The 25834-nt window shown below is 44.1% G+C and overlaps 1 protein-coding gene across 9 annotated transcripts in view; it reads right to left on the reverse strand.

The window, feature by feature from the left end:
• LOC139754160 (uncharacterized) overlaps positions 1-25834 on the reverse strand; it is a 143808-nt gene that overhangs the window by 38266 nt on the left and 79708 nt on the right. For 5 of the 9 annotated variants that reach the window (XM_071671319.1, XM_071671318.1, XM_071671320.1 and 2 more), the window contains 2 exons: positions 7046-7148; positions 5283-5508 (listed from right to left, as the gene is read on the reverse strand). In XM_071671319.1, coding sequence (XP_071527420.1) covers positions 5283-5508; positions 7046-7123 — 304 coding nt within the window. In that variant the 5' untranslated portion in view covers positions 7124-7148. The remainder of the gene's footprint in view (positions 1-5282; positions 5509-7045; positions 7149-25834) is intronic. The other 4 variants (XM_071671324.1, XM_071671323.1, XM_071671325.1 and 1 more) reach the window with 1 other exon arrangement.

Genomic DNA, 25834 nt, shown 5'->3' on the forward strand with positions numbered 1-25834 from the left:
AATGTCTGTCTTGACCATACAGTAGTCGTTATGTTTTATATTCAATGATATATATCACACAGGCGTTTCACCAAGAAGCTCAGCCGATCGCTTAAAAATGCGTAAAAGGCGATGATCTTACTTTTTCTGTTGTTGTTAGCAGAGACGCCACGGGGAGTTGAGGCCCTAATCAAGGCCATCCTATTGACGCTATATATATATATATATATATATATATATATATATATATATATATATATATATATATCCTAACCTAAGTCAGCAACCCATTCTATCGACTAACCCCTAGCAGTGGATGAACACCTGGGTTGACTGTAGACCGCCTCCCGCAATCAGGATTCCAACCTATGCGCTCGACCCTGGACGGCTTGTGATTGCATCACGGTCAGGAGCGCTAACCGCTACACCACGGATAATCTGCATCACGGTCAGGAGCGCTAACCGCTACACCACGGATAATCTGCATCACGATCAGGAGCGCTAACCGCTACACCACGGATAATCTGCATCACGGTCAGGAGCGCTAACCGCTACACCACGGATAATCTGCATCACGGTCAGGAGCGCTAACCGCTACACCACGGATAATCTGCATCACGGTCAGGAGCGCTAACCGCTACACCACGGATAATCTGCATCACGGTCAGGAGCGCAAACCGCTACACCACGGATAATCTGCATCATGGTCAGGAGCGCTAACCGCTACACCACGGATAATCTGCATCACGGTCAGGAGCGCTAACCGCTACACCACGGATAATCTGCATCACGGGCAGGAGCGCTAACCGCTACACCACGGATAATGTGCATCACGGTCAGGAGCGCTAACCGCTACACCACGGATAATCTGCATCAAGCTCCACGATGGCAGCACAACTTCAGTCCAATCCTGGTTGGTTGGTTACTTGGGACGTAGCCTGGCGACTGCCAGGGTCATTAAGGCCGTCAAACTCTCACTATGCATGTGGCTCATACCAACAACCCATCACTTCAACAGCTTATTACTTCTGGCGCATGGGATAATCCAAACTTTTCAGCATGTAATTGCGTGGTAAAATAGCAGTACAATAAATCCCTAAAAAAATGGGATACATATATATATATATATATATATATATATATATATATATATATATATATATATATCAACTGATATTCTAAGACTGCAAGATGGATTTCATCACATTTTGTGACATCTTTAATCAGTAGAAGTAACACGTGTTGGTTTCTATAGCATCAGTTGGATGCATCAAGTTTGCTGACTCGCTTTATCAGAATCAATATTCAGATGAAGATCGAATAGTAATAGGGTTGCGTGTGAAACAAATAAAAAATCCATACTGGGATGTGATCAAATCCCACTGCTTCGTCATACGTACTCCCGTTTGAATTTCTTTAGTATATCTGTTGAGGACAAAGATGGACCAGCTGTCGGCATTTTGTGTGTCATCTCTAAGAGTCGTACTTCCGTCGCTCAGGGACGACAGGTTTGAGCCATCCCAGCAACCGTCTGATCCACAATGTCATCAGTACCTTGAACTTCCTCACTCATGAGAACGAGTCCAAATCTCTTAGAGCGTTTTCTTTTTTTTTTTCGGGGTAACTCATTAACAGTGATGTAGTCCACCTTTCTTAAAAAGTACAACCCCGGGAACGATACGTTGCCATCAATGAATTTTTTACCCAAAATGCTGTCGATTTTTAATGATTCAACTGCACTTCTGTTTGGGGTAGACTTTGTCCTTTGTCTATTCCGTAAGACAATTTCCTTCGACATGACAACTCATCTACTGCAGCGTTCGGAAGTCCCTCTTAAAGATGTATTACGGACTGTCTTCCCTGTTTGTTGTACAGGTATTTAGCTCGGCCTCTGTTTTCGTGAGCTATACACGTGCGTCAATGCTACCAAGGCTTGGATCTGTACAGGTACGGGGCTAGCTGCTCCTTCCAACAGGCTACGTGCGAAGACCAGTCACTTTTCCCCCCGAACAGTCATTCTGTGGAATTCTCTTCCTTGTCTCCTTCTTCCTACAACCATCTTTCTATTTTCAATGGTAAAGTCTACAAACATCCAAGGAGCTACTACAACGTTTTTTCTTCTTTTCGTTGTACTCTTTTCCTTTCATCTGAGATGGCCATGACCACGGCATGCTTATGCCATACCATGTCCGTTACTATATATATATATATATATATATATATATATATATATATATAACATATAACAATAACTGCTGTACTATATTCTTAGGACCCTTCAGTGAAAGTGTTCCATTATGATTTATGGCGGGGTCAGCCTGCTTAGCCTTTTCTTTTTTTTTTCTTATTTCATCATCGAGTGAAAGGGGTTCCTCTCCCGGCACCTGGGAGTGGGGCCCTCACACAGCATCAACCGACTCGACCTACCGAGGGTGGTTCTCCTATCGGCGTCCTCTCCTCCTGGGGATGCCCACCTCAGCGAGCATTTGCGTTTTTATTTCTAGTTCTGTATCATTAGGTTCATCAGTCTCGCCCACAAACATGAGACTTCTGGGAGGAGAGAACATTTGCAGTGTTAGAAGTTCCGGTGAACTTCGTAATGAGGTCAGAACTAGGAGTGACAGAGGCGGTGGTAGCAGAGGATGGAACCTTAGACATAGTGTTGTACACTTCATGCTTCACACAGTTTTGCCATCAGATGTCATCACGGGAATATACAGCTCGGCAGAGGTTGGCTTTGGCCTCAGAAATACACATTTAGGGATTGCTTCTCACAACGGACGCAGAGGGATGCATTGTGATCAAGCGTCACAACTGACCACCTCTATCTATTACAACCCAGCCTCGCACCAAGAAATATTCTCAGTTGCCTTGAATGAGTAAAGCTTCCCCCTCTCCTTCTTCCACAAGGAACATTCCCTGGAGCGGGGATGGTCATCTGTACACTTATGTACATCCAAACATCCAAGCTGTTCTATTATCGAAGTGTTCCTCGACACCATCCATGACTAAGACTACACGATCAAAAAAATACACCAAGACTTAGTCCGTGTCGGCATCTTTGGCACTGGAGGCAAGCGTAACGAATTTCAAAACTAATATAACCGGAGAATCATTGTTATTCAAGTACGCGAATGTTATCTAGAATTTGAATGTCACATGTGGCAGCAACCGTAGAAGAATCTGTAAATTCCAAACTACGCAATGATCACTTTAAAGAGTTTTATAGTATGTACAAAAGAATATAAAAGAAAAATAAATACATAAACCTGATGGCAACATTTGATACTTTCGCGTCTTTTCACAGACACAGAGGCGTTCTAAGTACGTCATACTGAAAAAGGAAAAACTTTGCGTTACGCTATAATGAATGTTGGTTGTGCTGGTGTGAGTAATGATGGTTTATAGAAGCTGTGGCTGAAACTCATCAAGCCTCAGAGTTGTGTTCTTAATATCCAACCGCTTCTCCCCTCTCTCTTTCAAAATCCCTTTCTTATTGCTACTCTTCAGCGCACTGGACGAATAACGATGAGCAAAATCCGAAACTGCACTCGACATAGTCACTAGCAATCCACTAAAACACGGTGAGAGCGAGGTTGCAAATCTGCAGTTAGAAATTTTCTCTTTAATCCAAGAAGCTGTTATCTGCGTAAAGCTAGGTTGGCTTGCCACGGTAAGCCTAAATCCCTACTGAACTGCGGTCTATGAAGCCTGTACCACCATTGACGTACAGTATGCGGAGCCTCATCTACCAGTGAACGATAGCGAGAGTAAAACCTTCGAGAAGGTGACGGAGAATTAATGTATATAATTTCCTTGTTAGTCATCCGTCACAAAGCGATTCTCTTCGTTTTCTTTGATTGACTTTCGGATCACGGGGCGATGTCAGAGCGGTCGTCACCGCACAGACAACACTATAATAATAGACGCCGCGGGTGAGTGACCCAAATCACCCAGTCCCCCCAAGATGACCTCCAGAAATTCCCCGGGAGGTCATGTGACAAGCAGAAGAACACGCAGACATACCTCAAGGAGATGGGGGGAGGTACAGATGAAGGCGAACGCCAATGACAAAGGAAACACAGAGGACTTCGAGACGTTTAGGATCGCGCTGACTACTTGCATGAAGGTTCGTGGACACGCAGGCGACAGCAAACCATACAGGATATCTCTAAAATCACCCCTACAAAAACGAAATGATGAAACCCATGGGATAACCTGCCGAGAAGTGAAGGGGGAAATGACAGACGACCTAAACGAAACCACAGAAAAGTTAACATAAGCAGTTGACCCTTGATATATATTTTGAAGGAACGCACGGGCGTCACTTAAATGGAGAGAGGGACATGTAGACGACTCTTCAGATGAAGAATATACTTGAAGGGCTCCCCAATTCCCCATAAAAGTGAAAAAAAAAAGCTGACAATCCAAAAGGGCTTACGGGATAATGCATACAGCTCCTAGCAAAATAAAGGAAGGAACAAGCATGATGTCTCTAACAACTTGTAAGGTAAAATAATGCCTGGAGACCTCAGTTGAGAAGATTTACATAAGGCAACTCTCAAGAGAGACGGGGGAATTCATATCGAAGGCTTGCGACTCGAACATTTCCTCGTTCATGGAAGAGACTAACCCTCAAGGTTACGCGCGCCTTTGTCCTTGTAATTTGGAGTCGTTAGCAGCCAGGCACGCGGGCCCAGCCAGTCGCTCGGTCAGCCCTATTATTACCGGATGTCGGGAACAGCGTGGAGTCCCGACCATAAAAACTAACCCTACCACACCCTCCACACCACACCGTAGCGTGATGTGGCGTGGATAGTGGGGCGAGGTTGGTTCTGGCGTGGCGTGAAGGGTTTAGTAGGGATAGTTTTTGTGGTTGGGACCCGCCTTAAACACCCTTGGTGTACACTCTTCCAGACTTCAGGTAGTACCCGAGCAGCTTGCTCACACATAGTACCACAAGAGAGCAGGATTTGCTCACACACTACCACAAGAGAGCAGGACCTGCTCACACAGTACCACAAGAGAGCAGGACCTGCTCACACACTACCACAGGAGAGCAGGACCTGCTCACACAGTACCACAAGAGAGCAGGACCTGCTCACACAGTACCACAAGAGAGCAGGACCTGCTCACACAGTCCCACAAGAGAGCAGGATTAGCTCACACAGTACCACAAGAGAGCAGGACCTGCTCACACAGTACCACAAGAGAGCAGGATTAGCTCACACAGTACCACAAGAGAGCAGAACTGTACAGGAGGAGACAGTAAGACCAAGGTTGCAGGTGAGGGAGGTACTCACGTTGGCCGTTCTTGGCGAGGACGATCATACGGGAGTGCCTGAGGCTGCTCCTGGTGGGGGTGTGTCGGCCGCCCAGGTTGTGGACGATCAGGTTCTGCGGCACGGTGGTGCACAAGCTGTTGGCCTGCGACGGCGTCCGCACCAGCTGCGGCTGCGGCCGCTGCTCCTGGCTCATCATCCTGGCCCAGGAGGTGTCACACACCGACACCGGCCGCACCCGCTCCTGCTGGAACACAGGGAGGAAGGTCATGGTGGGTCAAACTGGCTGGAGGTCATGGTGGGTCAAACTGGGTGGAGGTCATGGTGGGTCAAACTGGATGGAGGTCTTAGTGGGTCAAACTGGGTGGTCAGAGCGGGTCACACTGGGAGGAGGTCATGGCGAGTCACACTGGGTGGAGGTAATGGTGGGTCACACAGGGTAGACTCCACAGTGGGCCACACTAATTGGAGGTAAGTGGAGGGTATGGTGGAACACACCGGGTGGAGGTCATAGCAGATCAAACCGGGTGCAGGTTATGGTAGCTATGGGTAGGGCGAGGGGGTGGTAAGCAGTTCGGTTATGGTCATGGGGCAGTTATGCAAGAGCTACGGGGGAAGAGAATGGCGTGGTCGTGGGGCGCGGTATGGCAGGTGGGGTGATGAACCATGGTTGTGCTGGGGTGGAGGAGTGAATTACAGAAAAGAAAACCAGGCAGGAGAGCATGGCAGCGTCTGGCAGTCAAGACAAAGTAGTCGGGAAGAACACGTGGTAGCGGGGCGGGGCGGGGCGGGGCGGAGCGGGGCGGGAGGGGCGGAGCGGGGTGGGGAAAGGCGTGGTAGGGAATCGAATGGGGGGTTGTCATCACAATGAATCACACGCAAAACAAAATAATTTTTCTTCATTGAGCAATAATGATGATGATGATGATGATAATAATAATAATAATAATAACAATAATAATAACCATAATAATGATAATAATAATAATAACAACAACAACAACAACAACACTACTACTACCTGGAAGCCTCAACATGCCGTGACGTCACAACACAGCAGTACAGGTCTGGCCGGAGTCCCTGACGTCAGCGTGATCCGCTGGCCTTCCTTAACTCCGTCAGGAAACATTGCAATGCTCCACGTGACTCACCTTCCTCCTTCTGGAGGTCTGGATGATGCGATTCCTAGTTGAGAGGGACCACAACACTACAGCAGGTAAAAAAAAAAGAAAAAAAAAAAAGGAGGAATATTCTGAGGAGTAGCCTATGTCGCTTAGAGGTTATGGAAGCGATGAAAGTTTGGAGACTTCAAATTCCTTAAGTGATAGAGGAGGACTCCACACTCCCTCAGGTGATGGAGGAGGACTCCATACTCCATCAGGTGATGGAGGAGGATTCCACACTCCCTCAGGTGATGAAGGAGGACTCCACACTCCCTCAGGTGATGGAGGAGGACTCCACACTCCCTCGAGTGATGGAGAAAGACTCCACGCTCCCTCAAGGTGACGGAGGAGGACTCTACACTCCCTCAAGTGATGGAGGAGGACTCCACACTCCCTCACGTGATGGAGGAGGATTCCACACTCCCTCAAAGAGTGGACGAGGAACCCATACTTCCTCAACTGATGGAGGACGACTCCACACTTCCTCAGGTGATGGAGAAGGACTCCACACCCCCTTCAGATAATGGTTCCAGGTGAAGGTAGGGAGGGGGACAGGCATGCCAGTACTCACCTTGCATTTTCCAGAGAGCCTCGGAGGACAAGAAGAACAGTAGAACTCACCTTAGTCCCTGAGGTGCCGCTGGAGGAGGAGGAAGAGGCAGCGCTCACACTCCGAGTCCGAGGTAGTGTGGATGACATACTGACGAGTCAGGTCCACCCGCGCCTGGAACACGTGAGGCAGGTGAGAAGTGAATCATAAAGATACCAGATGAGTCAGTGACTCACTTCCAAGGCAGAAGGCAATCACCCATCCCCCCCCTCTCTCTACATCCCGGGAGGTCGAGAAGCGAGATGAGTCATATAAGGCCAGGTACCAGGAAGGAAGTGGGTGGGGTCTGGTATGGTAGGCGGGCCCTGGTGGGACAGCGGCCCTCCCTGGCGAGGCGGGGCCATGGATGTCGCGGGCAGTGGAGGGAGGAAGAGGGAGAGTCGCTTCAAAGGAATAAGTGCCATGGAAACCATCCAGGTATTGAAGTTACACATGTATGAGGGTGGTGAGGGGGTGGGGGGGGCGGCAACAGCGACACGCAGGCAGACAGACAGACAGGCAAAGGGGAACACATGGTGAGAAGACTAACCCATACACACATCTCGGTTCTCAATCCTAAATATACTCCCGTAATGCATAAGCACCTCATCTAAGACACAGCACAGTGCGAAAATACTTACTATTCTTGTGCATGACCGAGTTACTGTATGAATGTGTCTGTAGGTGTGTGTACGTACTTGAACGTTTCTGCATATGTGCGTGTGTTTGTGTATCATATTGTGCATATGTGTGTGCGTGTTTGTGTATTTCTAAATGTGAGCGCTTGTTTTGCTGTGTTTCGTGCGTTTCTCTCTATGTGTCAGTGTGAGTTTCTGTGTGTACGCATTCAGGTGCAGACAAGCATGGTAGAACATCCCACTACCAGCGTAGCGGAATTAACCATATCCGGGCTGCACCTTGTCCTGTACATGGTATATACAATATATGAGGATATCAGGAGAGGTACAGAATCCTGTATTATAATCTTGTCTCTGAAGCCTCTTTATTCTGACTGAATATCAACGCTCAAAACTGTACATATGATAAGATTAGGCATGAGAAGGGGGGAATGATAAATCAATTATTCAGAATAATATACTGCACGAAATATTCAAATTTTCATTCCAAATTCCACGCAAATAACCTTATGGGTAATGCCAGCAGTCAACGCCTCACATGCGATCCAAAAGCTTATACATAAATATTTGTATAATATGTCTGTAAAACACACACACACACACACACACACACACACACACACACACACACACACACGTGGCACTTATTTACAGTTACTGCACATGAGGGAAGGCGGGGAAAGCCCAGCTGTTTGAGGAGAAAACGTCCGTGGAACGTTCCCTCGCTCCGTGACGTCATCGGCGTTGCCAGCTCAGAGGTCTTAAATTTCCGCTGGTACTAGGCAGATGCGTTCACCCACAATGTAAATAAAAACACAAATGTTCTTCGTCCGGTCACAGGCCTGCGTCCAAGACACTCGGTTACGCATCGGCAACAATATATTCTGAGCTCAAAAGATCTATAATCATGTAGATGGTGGACCCCGTGATGCGCAGAGATCTATCCGGTATGAAGGATCCCGGTTGTAAAGGTCACAGGAAGTGCGCTCTGCGGCCACATTAAAAACCGCAGAAATGGCGCCGATCTCTCTTTTAATGCATTTAATTAATGTACTTGTGGTTGAGAGCCTGGGATTGCGTTCTCTAATGTGCTATTCATGCACCTCTGTTCTGCGAAACATTTAGCCAAACTGCTTTCACACTGGGCCGAGCCGTAGCACCATCTGTTGCTCGAGCATATAGATATTTATTGTTGAATTCTCACAAACCAAGAGCAAGAAACACGTAGATGTGTGGTACTGGATCAAATTACTATCGTTATTGGATTCTTATTTTTTGTTATTTAGCCAAAGTCCATCGCCTATCTCGCAACAGAATGAAATTAAATGATTTAATGAGGAACTGAATTCACTAAAGACACAAAAGACGAGGCAGTGAATAAGGCAAGAAATACTAGACGTGTTTATTTACGCAGCAACTAGGAAGGAATGTGTGAAGCTAGTAATACACATGTGTTAATCATATATATAAATATATAAATATATATATATATATATATATATATATATATATATATATATATATATATATATATAACAATGTAATATATTATGTGACCTAAAGGAGATAACAGTGAAATGAGTATTATGATAGTTATAGCCCTTGTCTTTACACGCCCGTTCTCTATTTCCCCCATATACGCTACAAAATAAAAACAATCTATCCCTCACACCATAAGAAATTAGACTGAAGCTGACATATTTTTCTGTCATTAGTAAACGTGGACGAGTAACAGTACTCACAAAGGTAGCTGAAAGGGTTACTTACCTTTGTGTGTCAAACGTACTGGTTTACCGACTGACATTTTAACATTTCAGTCTGAACTTCTATCATGAGTAACGTGAAGCTGCCTGATGCAACTGGCGATGATATAACCCAATGAAAGCTTTACAGAGAATCGAGAATAAGTTGGATGAGAATCGTGGGAATCATCAGCTAAAAGGAACTCACTATAATCATATATGAAATGAGCACAAAGGCACGAGTACCTAAGAAGAAAATTACGAATCGTGAAAGACTAATTTCATGAGCAGCTAGACAAGCGACAACCACAAGATGAAATGACATGATGGGTAGTTTAGTGACCTCATGTATAATGTAAGACTAGGCTTGTAAATATGTGCTGAAATGTCGAGAAGAGTTACGTAAGGCAAAGATAAGAAAGAAGAAGAGCTGTTAGTAGCATCCAAGACGTTGTTAAAGCCTGAGGACTTTTACATAAGAGCTTCCTTGCCCTTCGAGGAGGCGTTGCATTGGAGGGTGGTTGGTTGTAGGGGATTTAAGCCTATCAACTGCCAGGGTCATTAAGACCGGTATTAAGGATGAACCAAAGACCACACTCACTAAATATATATATATATATATACATATATATTTTTTTTTTCATACTATTTGCCATTTCCCGCGTTAGCGAGGTAGCGTTAAGAAGAGAACTGGGCCTTAGAGGGAATATCCTCACCTGACCCCCTTCTCTGTTGCTTCTTTTGGAAAATTAAAAAAAAAAACAAGAAAGGGGAGGATTTCCAGCCACCCGCTCTATATACATATATATATGGCCCAAGTTTTGGAGGCTCACTCTCAACACGTTATTAGTCAGTATAAGTTGTTTCAATACAATACAACTCGAGTAGGTTATAAGTGCAAATTCTCAAATACGTGTAAAAGAAGACTAATAAATCTATAAAAAAGAAAGAAAGCATGCAAAATGATAAACCTATAATTTCTCTTCTATATCATAATAACTACGCTTTTGTATTCGAAAATCTATTAATCATTCACGAGAACATATCTAAAACTTCTAACATCAAATGAAGTACATGGAGAACCTCACATGGGTGTTAGGATGGTTATTCAGACTAAGGCCATACGACAGGCAGGCTCACAGAGGCCGTAATATTCAAGCTTTAAACCAACAACTGAATAATTTCTAAAACACCTTCAGATGTTAAGGACAATTCGAAGACCAGATACACAATTACTATGTACATGGCCCATGGCGAATCTCTCACACAGCGACCGCTTAGGTAATTTCCGCTAATGAAGTTTAAACTGTGGTAACAATCCATACGGAAATGTGTAAAAAAGATAAAACACTGTTATCGTAGCCGTCGTGTTAAACTCAACAGTATATCACAAACCAATTACGCTAATGGACATGGGGTAAATAATATCGCGCTAAGATTACCAGATTACTGTCGTTATACAATCTGCACAACGATAATTATCGCAGAAGATATATTGGAGATAAACACTGAGTTATTTACATATAATGCGATCGTCATCGTAGACATTCAAATCAATATGTAAATATTTCATACGCCAATTTATATTTTTAAGGCTTAACTGACATATCAATATTTTCTTTGAATAACATATATACATATATATATATATATATATATATATATATATATATATATATATATATATATATATATATATATATATATATATTCTAGGTTTCAGCGGAAGGGTAACAGAGAGTTTACATTTCATAACAAGAATAATAAGTAACACTACTTCTGATCTGTGAAATTCTTAATTGTCCTGCCTTGTGATATACTAATGGTAGAGACAATCCACGCAAATTAGGTCTGAAATGCATTGTTGTGATAGGTGATGTTTGAGTGACGCCCACTTCCCCTCATCTCCACACAATAGCATTAAAGAGATGATCGATGACACAACTTCCGTGGCCAACTACCTCCTCAGTCGCAAACTTGATTCATTTGTTTCTCTCGCATTACAGTGCCAACTGACGATGATAGGCGAGTGAACCGATTTAACATGGTGTAAGAAGTTAACTTTAACCATTCTAAATTTCAAACTGCTATGCCGAGGAACATATTTCTCCCGCAATCGGTCACCAAGCATTAATCTTACAAGCAGGAGTTTCCTTCAAGACGTGAAGCGAAACATGCCGCACAGATCGCCAGACAAACGTTTACACATTAACCTTCCATTTTATACGTGCACAGTCATTCTAGCCACTGCACTGACAGTGGCTGAAGAAAATCACTGTGTGTAAGACTGACTACATCAAACAAAATCTTAAATAATGATATCCACAAGTGCAATACTATATCCCCCCATATCCGCTTCAGTGCACCCCTTAACCCAGGGCCGTCGCTTCAAACAACCTTAAAGTTATAAATATCCGTTGGGAGGAACCATGTCGAGCCTCAGCGAAGGTGGTGTACCGCCAGCGCAGCCCACCCAGCCTGCCCTTCACCTGGCACATCCCAGGAACCTGCCCTGTTGCCCCGGCACACCCGAGGAACCTGCCCTGCCCCCACATTAACCCGGCACACCCGAGGAACCTGCCTTGCCCCACATTGCCCCGGCACACCCCAGGAACCTAGTATTAAAGCCACCACAACCAGGATATTGCCGTCACGGCGCTTCGCACGTACATCAGCATACCGGACGCAACGATAACGCTTAATGCGCCGCCCTGATTTGCACCATATTTCAGCTTCCCCGTAACATACAAAGCTCGGGCATCTGGCCAAACAGGCTGCTTCCGGTGATAACTAAAAGCTGCACTTGGGTAGAAATTTTAGTCTCGTTGACCACGATAACGGGAATCTCTTGACACACTAACGGGAATCTTTGACACACTATCATGATGACTCGATGCTTCTGTGCTTCTATTTACTTGTAGCGTTTCAGGTGTCAAAGAAAATTCAATTACAGTTCACAGCCATTATTCCTTCTGCTAAAGAAACTGTCTTGGGTGTTGTTACATCAGGGTGAACTGAATTCCTAATTCTATATCTCGAAAAAGAATATATATATCTTGCATTAAAAGGCCATTGTCTGATTAACAATTACCTGCCTTGTGATACAATGTTTCAACCAGCAAGTTGACAGAAGAAGCAATAATCAATTCAGGCTTTAACTATGACATTAAGTTGCACTAAAACACAGTCGCGCTGTGGCGGAAGTGAAGATATCTTCTCTTTCATCTCATTTTCCATCGACATATTTCATTTACCGCTGGTGTAAATACCAAGGCAACAGAAACCGTTTACCAAACTTGGACAGAGTACATTAATGCTGTTGGATTTGATGGCTTCCAACACCGAAAGGTCATTAAACCAGAATCAGTACTTCACGTCAAATATACACAACACAAAAAGTTTGAGAACAGAGGTAGAATGAGAGTTGAGGGAGGAGTATTACATACCAAGTATTCCCATCATATTGCATCTAAACCCAAGATCATGATGATACATTAGGCACTAAACAGAGAACGGGTCGTGAAAATATAAGGAGCAGAGCTATGCACAAACCTGGCAAGACTTGAATACAAAGATATGATAATTACTGGTGCTTACATACTACGCTGTTACCAGAGAATGTTTACGTCGTATGCACATAACCCACCCTGCATTGCAAGATACAGCCAGCACAAATGATCCTCCAAATAGGTCTTCACGGTTGGAGTTGTCTAAAAGGGTAAACTGACAATGCCACCCTTCTAAAAAAGAAAAAAGACTTGGAGCTGCATTCATACATGAAAAGCCACCACAATAAGTCTGATAAGTCTGTCTCTCTGTGTCTGTTTGTGTGTGTATGGGCGTTACCAGACTCCGCCTGCATGTGGTTACGCCACGAGTGAAAGGTCACCTTCAGCAAAGTTGCATCGCTGTTAGTGAACGAAAAGGAGTACAAACAGCCTCGTCGAGGAACTCCTGATTCAGAGTCCATAATTTCCCTGCTAATGGTTGTAGCGCAGCCTTGCATTAGCAAGAGCCCCATACACGTGTTCTGGGGTTCTATGAATAAGTATATATGTATGCATTTATGCACTTAATTACTATATGTACTGTATGGAGAAGAAATCTTTCACTCATATATATGTATAAATACCTAAGTTTTAACTACATCCATATATTGTGTCTATCTAACTATATCTATCTACAGTATACATAAGAGAAACAATTTCTTCAGACACCTTTAATCAAATATAATGGATTAAAAGCTGAGATTAGTTATATATGAAGAGAAACAGCCTTAAGATTACGAAAGTCACTAGTAATAAGTTGTAAACTGAAATGGAACAAAGTACAGGAAAAAAGAACTCCATCACCAACCCATAATATTTCACAGCTACACAAACAACTTTTGACATTAGACTGCAAAGTACAAAAAATCATACAAGGGCGTTGAAATCGTTAAGCAACACTACCCGGTACAGAGATCATATTTAGAGAGATCAGTACCAAGGAAATCTAAATTAGAAACCAGCTGGCCTTCTCTTCGTCATCAACTAGAGAAATTTTCAAAGCTGGCCTCTGAGGCGAAACCAACCTTATGTGGCGAGTTCCTGGTAATTTCACCACAACTGAAAAATATGTATACGTTGAACCGAAACACTTTATCAAATATGATATTGTACTTTATCTTCATTCCCATATGATAAAGATCATAGAATAACTAACCCATCAAATGCCTGGCATAAAAATATGAGATGGGTATCGAATTAGTTACAGAAAATAAGTGTAAGATGGAATTTCATTTCTTAATGTAACCAGGTATGATGACCATGGCCGAGCTGAGGAGACCCTTCTTTCGGAAGGCGCGTGATAGACATCCGCTTAGGCTACGAGACCCATCCTGGTCCAGGTGATCATAATTGTATGGTATCTCATGGTATGCATCTTCTTTTTCAGAATTGACAGAAGAGGATGCGTGACCCTAAAGATTCTTTGAGCGTTTAATTATTGAATTGTTGCCTAACAAATTTGCGTTTGTAGGACAATAACGACTTCCAGAGGAATTAGGAGAAAATCAACCTAGTTACGTTTGCTAGGTTAGAATAAAAACGTACCTTATACACAACCTCCTCAAATAATAATAATAATAATAATAATAATAGCCCACATGGTATATCCAACAAGTACCAACAACAAGAATCACAAAAAATATCCAAACCATCTGGTATATGATACCTGCACGGAAGCAAATCAATACAGTATTAAGTCTTACAATAAAAAAAATCTCGTATTCAGTAGCCATGACTGCACATCATAGAACCTCGTCATTCACCCCACTTCCTGGGAGCACATATCTCACACTTCACATTATACCACTGAGCATGTCACCTTACTAAAGTTCATTAGATATACCACAAACGAACACAGCAAACTTTAAGCATTTTTACATAAACATGTCGGTATCACAGGCAACATTACATCATCTTTATCAGAGGCAATGGAACAATGCATCGTCGGAAGATACTCTTGTTTACTGGACGGGGGGAAGAGCAATTACCCCATGGGAAAATTGGAAAAAGATTAGAAAAGGAAGTATATGGTGCGTTGTCTACCTAGCGGCTTTGATGTAAACTAAAGCCACGGCAGATGCACAACTGTAGTAATAATAATAATAATAATAATAATAATAATAATAATAATGATAATAATAACAAAAATAATGATAATAATAATAATAATGATAATAATAATAAAATGGAGCGGGAAAATTAATATAAAGTGGAAATCTACATGACTAGGTTTTGCCTACTAGTCCGCAACATCGATTTCTTTTCTTCCTTTACACTGCTGAATGCAATCGCTCTAGCTCATTGAAGTCGTCAAAGGTGCCTTTAGTGTTGGAGGCCATGGGAACCATGAACGAGGTGTTTGTCGTCATCAGCCACCACCCATGCGAGGGAGGGCCTCAAGAACAAAGAGCTAAACGTATACTACGCTTGGCTGCAGCAGACGAGGCGGTTTGGTAACACATCACAACCTCGGTAAAATCGTAAGTTCTTTGTGTAATGACAATTTACCATAGAAAGTAACAGATTGCGTAGGTATATGATACTAGGTTCCAGTTTGGCTGTAAATAGATCTTGACTCTTAAACAAGTTGATTTTAAACACCTTTTTCTGCCAGTACATGAATAATGTATTGATCATATACGGAGAAAACCAACGGTCTTAATCGGTTAAGAAATGCGTAGATCACTAAACACAGAAAACAGAGACAGTCGCAATATTATCCACAGCTTTCTTGTATATGATGATAGTTTTATGCTCATAATGAATTCTCGTATTAACAACCCTTCGTTTTTAAACGACTAATCATAAATACAACACTTATTCACAATTTCATACAAAGTCTCTGTATGTATCATGATATATATATATGAAAGAATATCTAAGTAAAAAAAAAAACTCCCAAGTCTATTCTCTCATGATACTGCTTATTCACATAAGCTGCTGTTATGGAGAGGTGGAGGATGTTACCTGAGCGGCCGGCCAGTGCAACATGACGGATTTACCATCCTGGGTTTATTTCGGCCATGGAGAAGCTGGACCGTATTTCAGTCTAGTTTAAGACTGCGTTAATTGCAGGGCTTACGTGGCCATGTTAGCCAGGGGAAGATGGTGAGGCGTACTAGTTGTTTGGTAAGGAAAGTGATGGTGGTGATTACCGAGGCGGATAATTCCAGTGGTGATAATGATGGAGTGATGATGGCTGATGATATGGTTGTTAGTGTCGATACTGGTGTTTATAATGGTGGTGGTAATGGTAACAATGGTGGAGATAAAGAGGGTGGCATTGATGACAGCAGTGGTGTGTGTGGGTGTGTGGGGTGTGTGGCGTTACTGATATGGTCATTTCCTATGCTATGGTATAAGTCTTTCCATTTACGTCCCTTGAACCTTTACGTCCCTTAAATCTAAATCACATCCATATTTCGTTTGGGAAAAATGCTAATTAGTGTCTGCCGTGTCTTGAATGCGAAACTCACTACTCCAGAGCAGCACGCTCGGTGATGTCATTTGAAAAATTGAGGTTAAGCCCGTCAGAATGGATTATCATTTCATCATCCTGACATGCAATTACTTCTCATCTATGCAAGAACAGCCACATACCGGTATATAAGTAGATTATGCAATGCAATATGACCAGTTTGTAAGGCAATGATTAATTCTTAATATATACATCCCACCGCTAGACTTTCTGCTCACATTGCGCAAACAAGATATATAAGCACAATATCTGTATAGTTTATACGCAAACTGTTATTCTAAAGAGAAAGTGCTAAATCTCTGATGATACCGAGTTAAGTGGCAGACTTTGAAATAACTTTTCAACTTTGTCAATCTTTACATTAGAGATATCGTTTTTTGTCAATCTTTACATTAGAGATATCGTTAACTTCATATACCTACCACGAAAGCGTCAGTGTCTGTGATCAGAAATGAGCGATAAAATTAAGAACTGCGCATGTGGATTAAAGTTATCTTAATGAAAGGTGTAACGGTCTTAACGACCCTGGCAAGTGATAGGCCTAAAGCCCAAACTGCCAATCCATCGTCCTAAATAATCCAGTTATTTATTATTGCTATTTATCTAAACACATTTACCAGAGTGTATTGTTGATATCGCCTGCTCTGTATTTTCTGAAGCATGATTTGTATGAGTGTTGTTAAACCGAATCGACAACGCAAACCGGTATGTGAATATCTTAAAAGTATCTGTCAGCTAGACCACTATATCTGCATTAATGTCGCTTCCCCAAGCAAGTACTACATTGTAAACATGTATAGTTTAGCACTGATAACTTGCATATTAACCACGTTACGGGTTATATTTCAATATACTGAACTAAGTGAAATAAACTCGCATTTATACTGTATTAAATTCAAAAGATTTCGGTATGCGATAGTTAATGGTTTCGAGTGGATCGCATCATCTTGTTCGAGTCGTAACACACTGACCAATTAACAAAATATCTTACTAACTGCACTGAAAGGACTGAATGAATATTTTTTTCTGGCTATCCTGCATGAATGAATATCTTTTTTCTGGCTATCCTGCAGCAAGACACTGATATTCACGAAGAAATGGCGACAAAAAATCAGAAGCTGTTCTGGGATATCTATGTGATGTGTTCGTCGAGTATTAAAGTATACAACGGCAGTTTTGTATCATATACACACGGTAAAATGAGAAAAATATGTTCTATCACTTTTTATACGAAAAAAAATACGACACCACAAACGAAGAATTTTAAGATATGCCGACTGGTCTGCTTAGTAGCCCTGCTTTCAGGACTATGTAATATATCGATTGCTAACGAAATTTCCTTCATTTCCCGTAATCACTGTTGTGCCGATTTCATATTTCGATGGAAATAAGTATGAAGTGGGGCTATCGTATTTATCAGAAATACTTTCATACATTTACACTTACCAACCCTACCAAAACATCAGCCGTACAGGCTACTTTGAAATTCATGGAAACTATCTACGAAGATACTTTTAACTGTGTGGACGAACGAGTGCGCGTCTAGTGGTCTGTAAATGTGAGGCGTTCTTTCAGTGTTCTTATATATATATATATATATATATATATATATATATATATATATATATATATATATATATATATATATATATATATATATATATATGCTGCAATTTTCGTTAGTTGTCGGTATCCAGATCAGTTTCCGCTCGTTCATATCCCCGTCTTGTTTCCTTCAACTTCTTCCAGTGACTTTCCTTTTCTTTTCAATCCATGTTGTTCTACGATGTCCTACTGTGTGTGTGTGTGTGTGTGTGTGTGTGTGTGTGTGTGTGTGTGTGTGTGTGTGTACGTAATTAATTACCTATTTGTACCACACGAGGATGTCCAATACGGCATCGGCGCAGAGGAAGAAGGAGGGGCAACAGCTGTTGGCGATGGCGCAGCTGTTGTTTTTACTGTGCAGGTGTTCAGCAGATGTTCCGCACACGCGCTCGATTTATATATCGTTATATATTTTGTGAACACAAGAGTGTGTACATGTACAATCACACCCGTAACGTTAAGTTTAATACGCGGAGGCATACATGCATACGCTTGAATAAACATGCGCACATAATTACTTAAAACACACATAGATGCTCGGGGATCATGTGGACCATTGGTTAGTCTAAGATGCTTATCGACAGTTGGCTCGTGGTCCAATAGTAGCATACCCACCTGCCACGCCGAACAAGGGCTCGAATCCTCGGCGCTCAAAAGTAAAGCGTTACTATCTACTCCGTGTATTCAGTACACACACACACACACACACACACACACTCCATTTTTACACATGACACTCGACAATACGTAACTCAAACGAATCTATTTTTAAATCAAAAGTTTTCTTCGGTGAGCGCTACACGATAGCACAGTCAAATGGCAAAATGTCGTCTTATGTAAACTAAATTCTAGAGATGGGGGTCCCCACGAGTGTATAATTCACTGCCCACCCACTACAAATTATATAATTACATATATACTTGAACATACACGCATATACATATCAAAAGTACAAACATACATGCATACACATACAACATCTATATAATAAAACAAACAAAACACAGTGTATATTTGCAGTACAGACCAAAGCACAAATGTCCAGGAAGATGGAACACTGAGACACGAAAGTTTCCCTACAGCGAGGGTGACGACCATGACGTCACCTGCACCAAGGACACGTGATCAACGCACGCACCGTGGTCAGCAGCCCTTGGGTCACATGACTGCAGATCTACCATGTGGTGATGATGATAACTCTTGTGTGGACGCATACACACAGTAGTGAGGTCATCACACGATCATTTGAGGTAAAACTGCCCATTTTCGTCAGAGCGTTATACCTTCCTAAGTTGGTGGTGATGGAGTGAGGGTGGTGATGGAGTGAGGATGGTGAGAGGAGTGTGGGTAGTGAGAGGAGTGTGGGTGGTGAGAGGAGTGAGGGTGGTGAGAGGAGTGAGGGTGGTGAGAGGAGTGAGGGTGGTGAGAGGAGTGAGGGTGGTGATGGCGTGAGAGTCGTGATGGAGTGAGGGTGATGATGGAGCGAGGGAGGGAAGGTGGTGATGGAGTGAGGGTGGTGATAGGAGTGTGGGTGGTGATAGGAGTGTGGGTGGTGAGAGGAGTGTGGGTGGTGAGAGGAGTGTGGGTAGTGAGAGGAGTGTGGGTGGTGAGAGGAGTGAGGGTGGTGAGAGGAGTGAGGGTGGTGATGGCGTGAGAGTCGTGATGGAGTGAGGGTGATGATGGAGCGAGGGAGGGAAGGTGGTGATGGAGTGAGGGTGGTGATAAATGGGGGTGGTGATGGAGTGAGGTCGATGATGGAAGGGAGAGTGGTGATGGAGTGCGAGTGGTAATGGGATGGGAAGGTGGAGATAACATTGTTCTACACTCCTAAAACAAAAGACAGTGGAAGCTAAAATTAGAGCAGGGACGGCGGAAGCCAGATGTTTCCAGTGGACAAGGACACTGTCTTAACACAATACGACATAAATTTTTTTTTTTGGCTGCTGTACAAAAATAAGTTTATAAAAAGGAGGAGGCAAAACCCACAGGAATACACAAATCTTGGTCCCAGTCAGAACCCAGTAAGGCAAAGTATGAAATGAATCGGTTCGTCAAGGTGAACAGCTCCAAACACGGTATGAACATGGGTGTTGAGCCAGCCATCCACCAGGTGGGGAGCAAACACGACCAACCCTGGGCCAGGGGCGTCACCAGGACAGGCCAGGGCAGGAGAGGAGCGACCAGCCAGCTCGGCTCGTATGGTAGGGGTCCTGCGTGTATTACGTACACAACGCCCGAAAACGGTAGGTTCACACGTGCTTTATTTACATGTGGTACACAAGAGGGTGTTGTAAACTCTGCCTTGTGCGGTCATGTGTATAGTGATTCATACATATACTTTTAAAGTATTGCGATTGTTATCTACTTTGAACCCAATTGCCGACCAGCCCCTGGATAAAGATGAATACCTGGAATGGGTGGAGACCAAGTGCCGCGCCCAGGATTCGAACCTACGCGGGCCCGATCCTGGGCCGGCCCGTGGTGACTATAATGGTCAGGGACGCTAACAACTACACCATGAGGGTTCTGTGTGTGTGTGTGTGTGTGTGTGTGTGTGTGTGTGTGTGTGTGTGTGTGTGAACTATATATGGGCATATTTGTTTCTGGGTGAAGATGCCGATATTCACCAACTGAGAACTGCAATAAGCCATGGTATGCAGCAGCGTGAGAATTACCTTCAACACCTGAAAATATAGGCCACCGTGGTGTAACGGTTAGCGAGACAGTTCGTGGCGCATCTATGGGACGCCTAGGGTCGAGCGAATAGGAGGTTTGACCAAATCTTGGTTGCGGCAGGATGTTCACAGTCAACCTAACTTTTCATCCTCCGCTTGGATTGGTCGATAAATTGGGTACCTGGCTTAGGTTAGTGTGTGTGTGTGTGTGTGTGTGTGTGTGTGTGTGTGTGTGTGTGTGTGTGTGTGTGTGTGTAGTTAACAAGATGGCCTTGATCAGGGCATTCAGTTGCCTCAGAAGACTCAATCTTACATAGAAAAAAAAATATATTCAAAAGTTTTCGGCAGTTAGTCACGACTTGACGTCAACCACCTTGATGACCCAGTCAATCCAAGGGACTTTAAAAAGGCCAAACTCGTCTCCACAACCTGGGACTTCCCTTTTCACCTCGACATCCTCTCCCTTCATGCAAGGTGTCCTAAACCATACCTCGCATCACAACTCTCCTCCTCGTGACTCGTTTTTGGATCCGCATTCCACCCTCCTGTTCCCTTCCCTTGGTCCCTTCCTTACTGGCATACATGATGTCCACTGGTGTTTGCGAAATCTATTCGAAATAGATCTCTCTCTCTCTCTCTCTCTCTCTCTCTCTCTCTCTCTCTCTCTCTCTCTCTCTCTCTCTCTCTCTCTGCATAAACAACATACATAGGAGTTGTCGCTGCATAAACAGGCACACACGCAGAGTACTCGCTGCATAAACAACTTGCTTAAGAGTCCTTCTTGCACAAACAACATACGCAAGAGTCCTTCTTGCATAAACAACTCGCTTAAGAGTCCTTCTTGCAGAAACAACGTGGACAAGAGTCATTATTGCATAAACAACGTACACAAAAGTCATTATTGCATAAACACAATGCTTAATAACGTCCTTGCTGCATAAAATAGCGAAGTTACTGACCTCCCTAAATACCATACGTAACAAAGCCATTGTTGCACAGGCCACACGCACGTCATACTCGACACATACAATACACAGCAGCATCCTTGGGGGAAGGGAGAGGTCTCCCATCACCACACATCTCTTTACTACTCACCCACATCTCTAACACACACCTCCTATTCCCCCACATCTCAACCATCCTCTTACACGTCTTCACCTGTCCCCTCACATCTCTGTCCCAGTGGTAACAAAGGCCCGTAACACGTATAGCCCTGGCGACTCTAGCAAACACCGCCAGTTACAAGTTCACCAACATATTTGTCCACTACTGTATCTTGAAATTTCCTCGTTCCTTTTGTTTCATCGCCACTCCTTGTCTTTGACGCGTTCCCCGCACACCTTTGCAGCATCCGCAAGACAATCTAGTCCAGCAGATAAACTTATTATAGACCTTCAAGTCGTCAGTTATCTATCCCAGGTACTCCCAAGCAGTCACTGTGTGACATGGCGTTGCTTAAGTTTATGACCACCTCTGAGCACTTTGGCAGTCAGGAGCTTTCTTGAGAATCTTATCTGTAATTAATACAGTTCCTAAGTCATGTATGAATTACCAAACACATCTGGCTTTGGCTGGTGTGTGTTTGTGTGTAAACACAGACAGGAATAAAGTACATGTTTAGAAGTTTATAAAGAGATGGGTCAACGCCAGTGTAAAGCGTTCTCCCCTGTAACACACAAATAGTGATCACACACACACACACACACACACACACACACACACCTCATCATTATGTCTTTATGTCTATGTTTCGATCATCCAATTCATCTGTGGCGAAAAGACCTGTTCCATCTCTACTTCAAACCAGACGTATACAAGATACCTCGCTCCCCAAAAAAGTCCGCCAACCCTCCTTACCCCAGCGTATGCATCATTCACTCGTGACGCGGCGGATGTATGTCATACATTATTCATAACTGACGTAACGAGAACACTCGCCCTGCCACAGCTCATGGGAGGAGGGTTTATGGCCCTACTTCCTGCGGTCCTTTCTGCCAGGGCGAGCTGACGGCGAAGCCGAATTGTCATAGCAGTAGCGGCTCGATTCCGCCAACTCGCAGGTTTGTCCAGCATGGTCGTACAGGTGTTCTACAGACGTCTTTATACAAGACGTGATAATACACAGTTGTAACATTTGTGGAGTTGATGAGGAGGGGGAAAAAAAGGTTTTCCGCTTTCTACCCGTCATGGACACCAAACTGCCTAAGTTGTTCATGTGACGAATATTCCTCCCGTCCATTTTTGGCTAAATAGGCGAGGAGGGGGTTTCACCCTCCTTCCTTAACTCGTCGAGTTACAATAGATCAGTCTATGGAGTCTATCATCTACGCAATAGTTCATTTCTTAAAAGAGGATCTGCCACCATCGAGCCTCGACGTCAAAAAAAAAGATCGAAGCGATAAGTCACTTCTCAATGTTGATCTACTATCATCAGTTAAGAAGTTCTTAGACCTTCGCTGTACGTTCAGTGTTGATCCACCATCATCAACTTCATTAAATCCTTCGTATTTCAAAAGGAATAAAATCAGGTAAATGTCTGCTATATTTTTCCCGAACAGTCACTGTGGCCAACAGCGCCACTCCACGTCTCCCCCTGAGGAATACGAAATAAAATCCAGAAAAAGATTTTCCTCGACGAGAAAGCTCGGCAAGAACACCTTCACCCACATGTGCAGCCAAGACCAGGCTGAGCGGACCGTGAACGACCTGTGGCGTAAGCCTTAAAATCTCGCGCCAGCCAGAGGATTGCCAGCCATCGCCATGTCCCCCGCAAGTCTCCCGGCCAACATCGTGACCGATCCAGCCATGGAAAATAGTGGCGACGACACCTCCAGGGCTCTCGGAAAGTAGTTCAATTCCCCTTGTGAATGACCTATCTCCACTGGATCCTAAGCAACCTGAGCATTCGAGGCTGACTGCATCTCTCCACCCAGCACGTCTTGACACCTCGAACAGCAAAGTAAACTGATGATTGTTCTCATTTCTAGCAGCAACGTTGCGGCGAGCCATTATGATTCAGACCTTCGCCAAGGACGATGGTAGGTTGTTGCAGGGGCCCTCCTTGGTGGTATGTACAGTCGCGGGTGGCATCTCCTCCTCCTCCTCCTCCTCCCACAGCATAAATGTGACGAGATATAATATCTGGCTCGTTCTCTCTAACGGCTCTGTCCTGCCAGAAGGGGATTACCCCAGTGAACAGAATTAGGGGGCAGCCGAAATCTTGGAACAGCACTCTGAAACACCTCTTTTCCCATCTTTACCAGTCCTCCGCCTTCACCAATCACAGAGATCCCTCAACCTTCACCAATCACAGAGATCCCTCAACCTTCACCAATCACAGAGATCCCTCAACCTTCACCAATCACAGAGATCCCTCAACCTTCACCAATCACAGAGATCCCTCAACCTTCACCAATCACAGAGATCCCTCAATTCTCATCAGCCAACGGCAAGAAGTACGATTTTCCACTTCAGCCTATTCAGAACTCCGCTTCCCACCTCTAAACTAGTGACCAGAATCTTTTTCTTTTCATTAATGAGACAAGAATGGCTGTAACATTTGGCTTTTGTAACATTACTAGTTAGCTTTTGTTTAAGCAAGGAGTACTTACAAGGTTCGCTGTTGTAAAGGTTTGTCTTTTGTTAATAAGACTGGGATATCTGCCTGTTGCTATAGTAATGTACTAAGCAGGGATGATGTCAGGCAATTGTTTTTAAAAGCTGAGGTGTCGGCCTGGCTATTGTTATGAGTACTGAGGTTAATAACTGGCCAAGCATAAGTATCAATCCAACTATCATGCTCATCATTCCATACATCATACTCAGTTCAAATACCATATGAATATAAAGTATTGAAAAAATATTTGATACAATATATTGGTACTAAAAAAGAAGACGCATATGTCTATAAGCAATTCTCTCACGGTTATATTACGCAGTGAGTATAACCAGTATGTTCCCCGTATCTGGTTATCACCCCAGTCCAGTTATAACGAGAGTACGATGGCGGAGACCATAGCCAAGGTATGATCGTCACCGCCCAGCGTCACGAGTGCAGAGTGACGGTTGCCTGGCATTTGCGTCACACACACACACACACACACACACGCACACAAACACACACACACACACACAACCTGGCCCACGCACGCAGCACGCCCCACACGTCATGTCCCCCACTTTCCCCACGCCCACACGCAAATCTGCAACTTAATCTTCCCATCACACGTCCTCCACAACTTTCCCCTCGCCCACACGCAACTCAGACCAGGTCGCACATGATCCATGACCCTCTCACTGGGTCGTGGCACTGTGCCATGGAAGGGAGGGGAGGGGAAGAACAAGGACGTCCTGTGAAATGTCCATATTTCTGATTTTCTCTTTGCTTCCCTCCTCTCCCTGTACTGTCGCGGGAGGGCAAATCGAGAGATGAAACTAGCAATATACAGTAACCCTTTGAAAGCACTGGATACAAGTGCAGTCCATGGGAGCCTTATTACCGCCGTAGAGAAGTGTTCGCGACACACAACGCAAAAAGAGCAGGGTACGCGCATACACGAGCCGAAACAGAACTGGTCCTTGTCGAGGTCAACTTTAAACAGAGGTGAAAGCAAGTCTTGTGTCCGGTGGAGTGAAGTGTTCCGGATTTCCTTGACTGACAAAGAGGTCCTTCGTGCTCTATAGCACGACAGACGGGAACGACCGCTCGTGCACACAAGCACGAACTGCGAAAGCGCTTTTCAAATCTGTCGTAGTGGCAGGGTCTTCTGTCCAGGATCACCAGAGCGGGTCGAATGATTCACACCTGTGGCGAGAAAGCCACACACCAGCCACACGCCACTCCTCCTGGTTGAGGTAGTGACTGTAACTACTGCTGCAGCAGCATTCGCCACACCCCAGCAGTGTGTTGGGGTCTCTGGCCGAGCCTTAGGGTGAAGGGCCTCGCATGAACCTCTCCATATGGTCGCAATAAGTGCCACTCCCCGCCTTCTCCATCGGCACTAGAAATCAGCATTCAACTGTCGCTGCTTCCGACACAACACACAGCACTTCCCTCCTCTTTCTTATCGCCTCCCTAGACCACGGCCTCCAACACCACACCACCACCATCGCTGCTCCTGACGGAGCTCAGGACG

This window comes from Panulirus ornatus, chromosome 16, assembly GCF_036320965.1.
Source record: "Panulirus ornatus isolate Po-2019 chromosome 16, ASM3632096v1, whole genome shotgun sequence".
Lineage (NCBI taxonomy): Eukaryota > Metazoa > Arthropoda > Malacostraca > Decapoda > Palinuridae > Panulirus > Panulirus ornatus.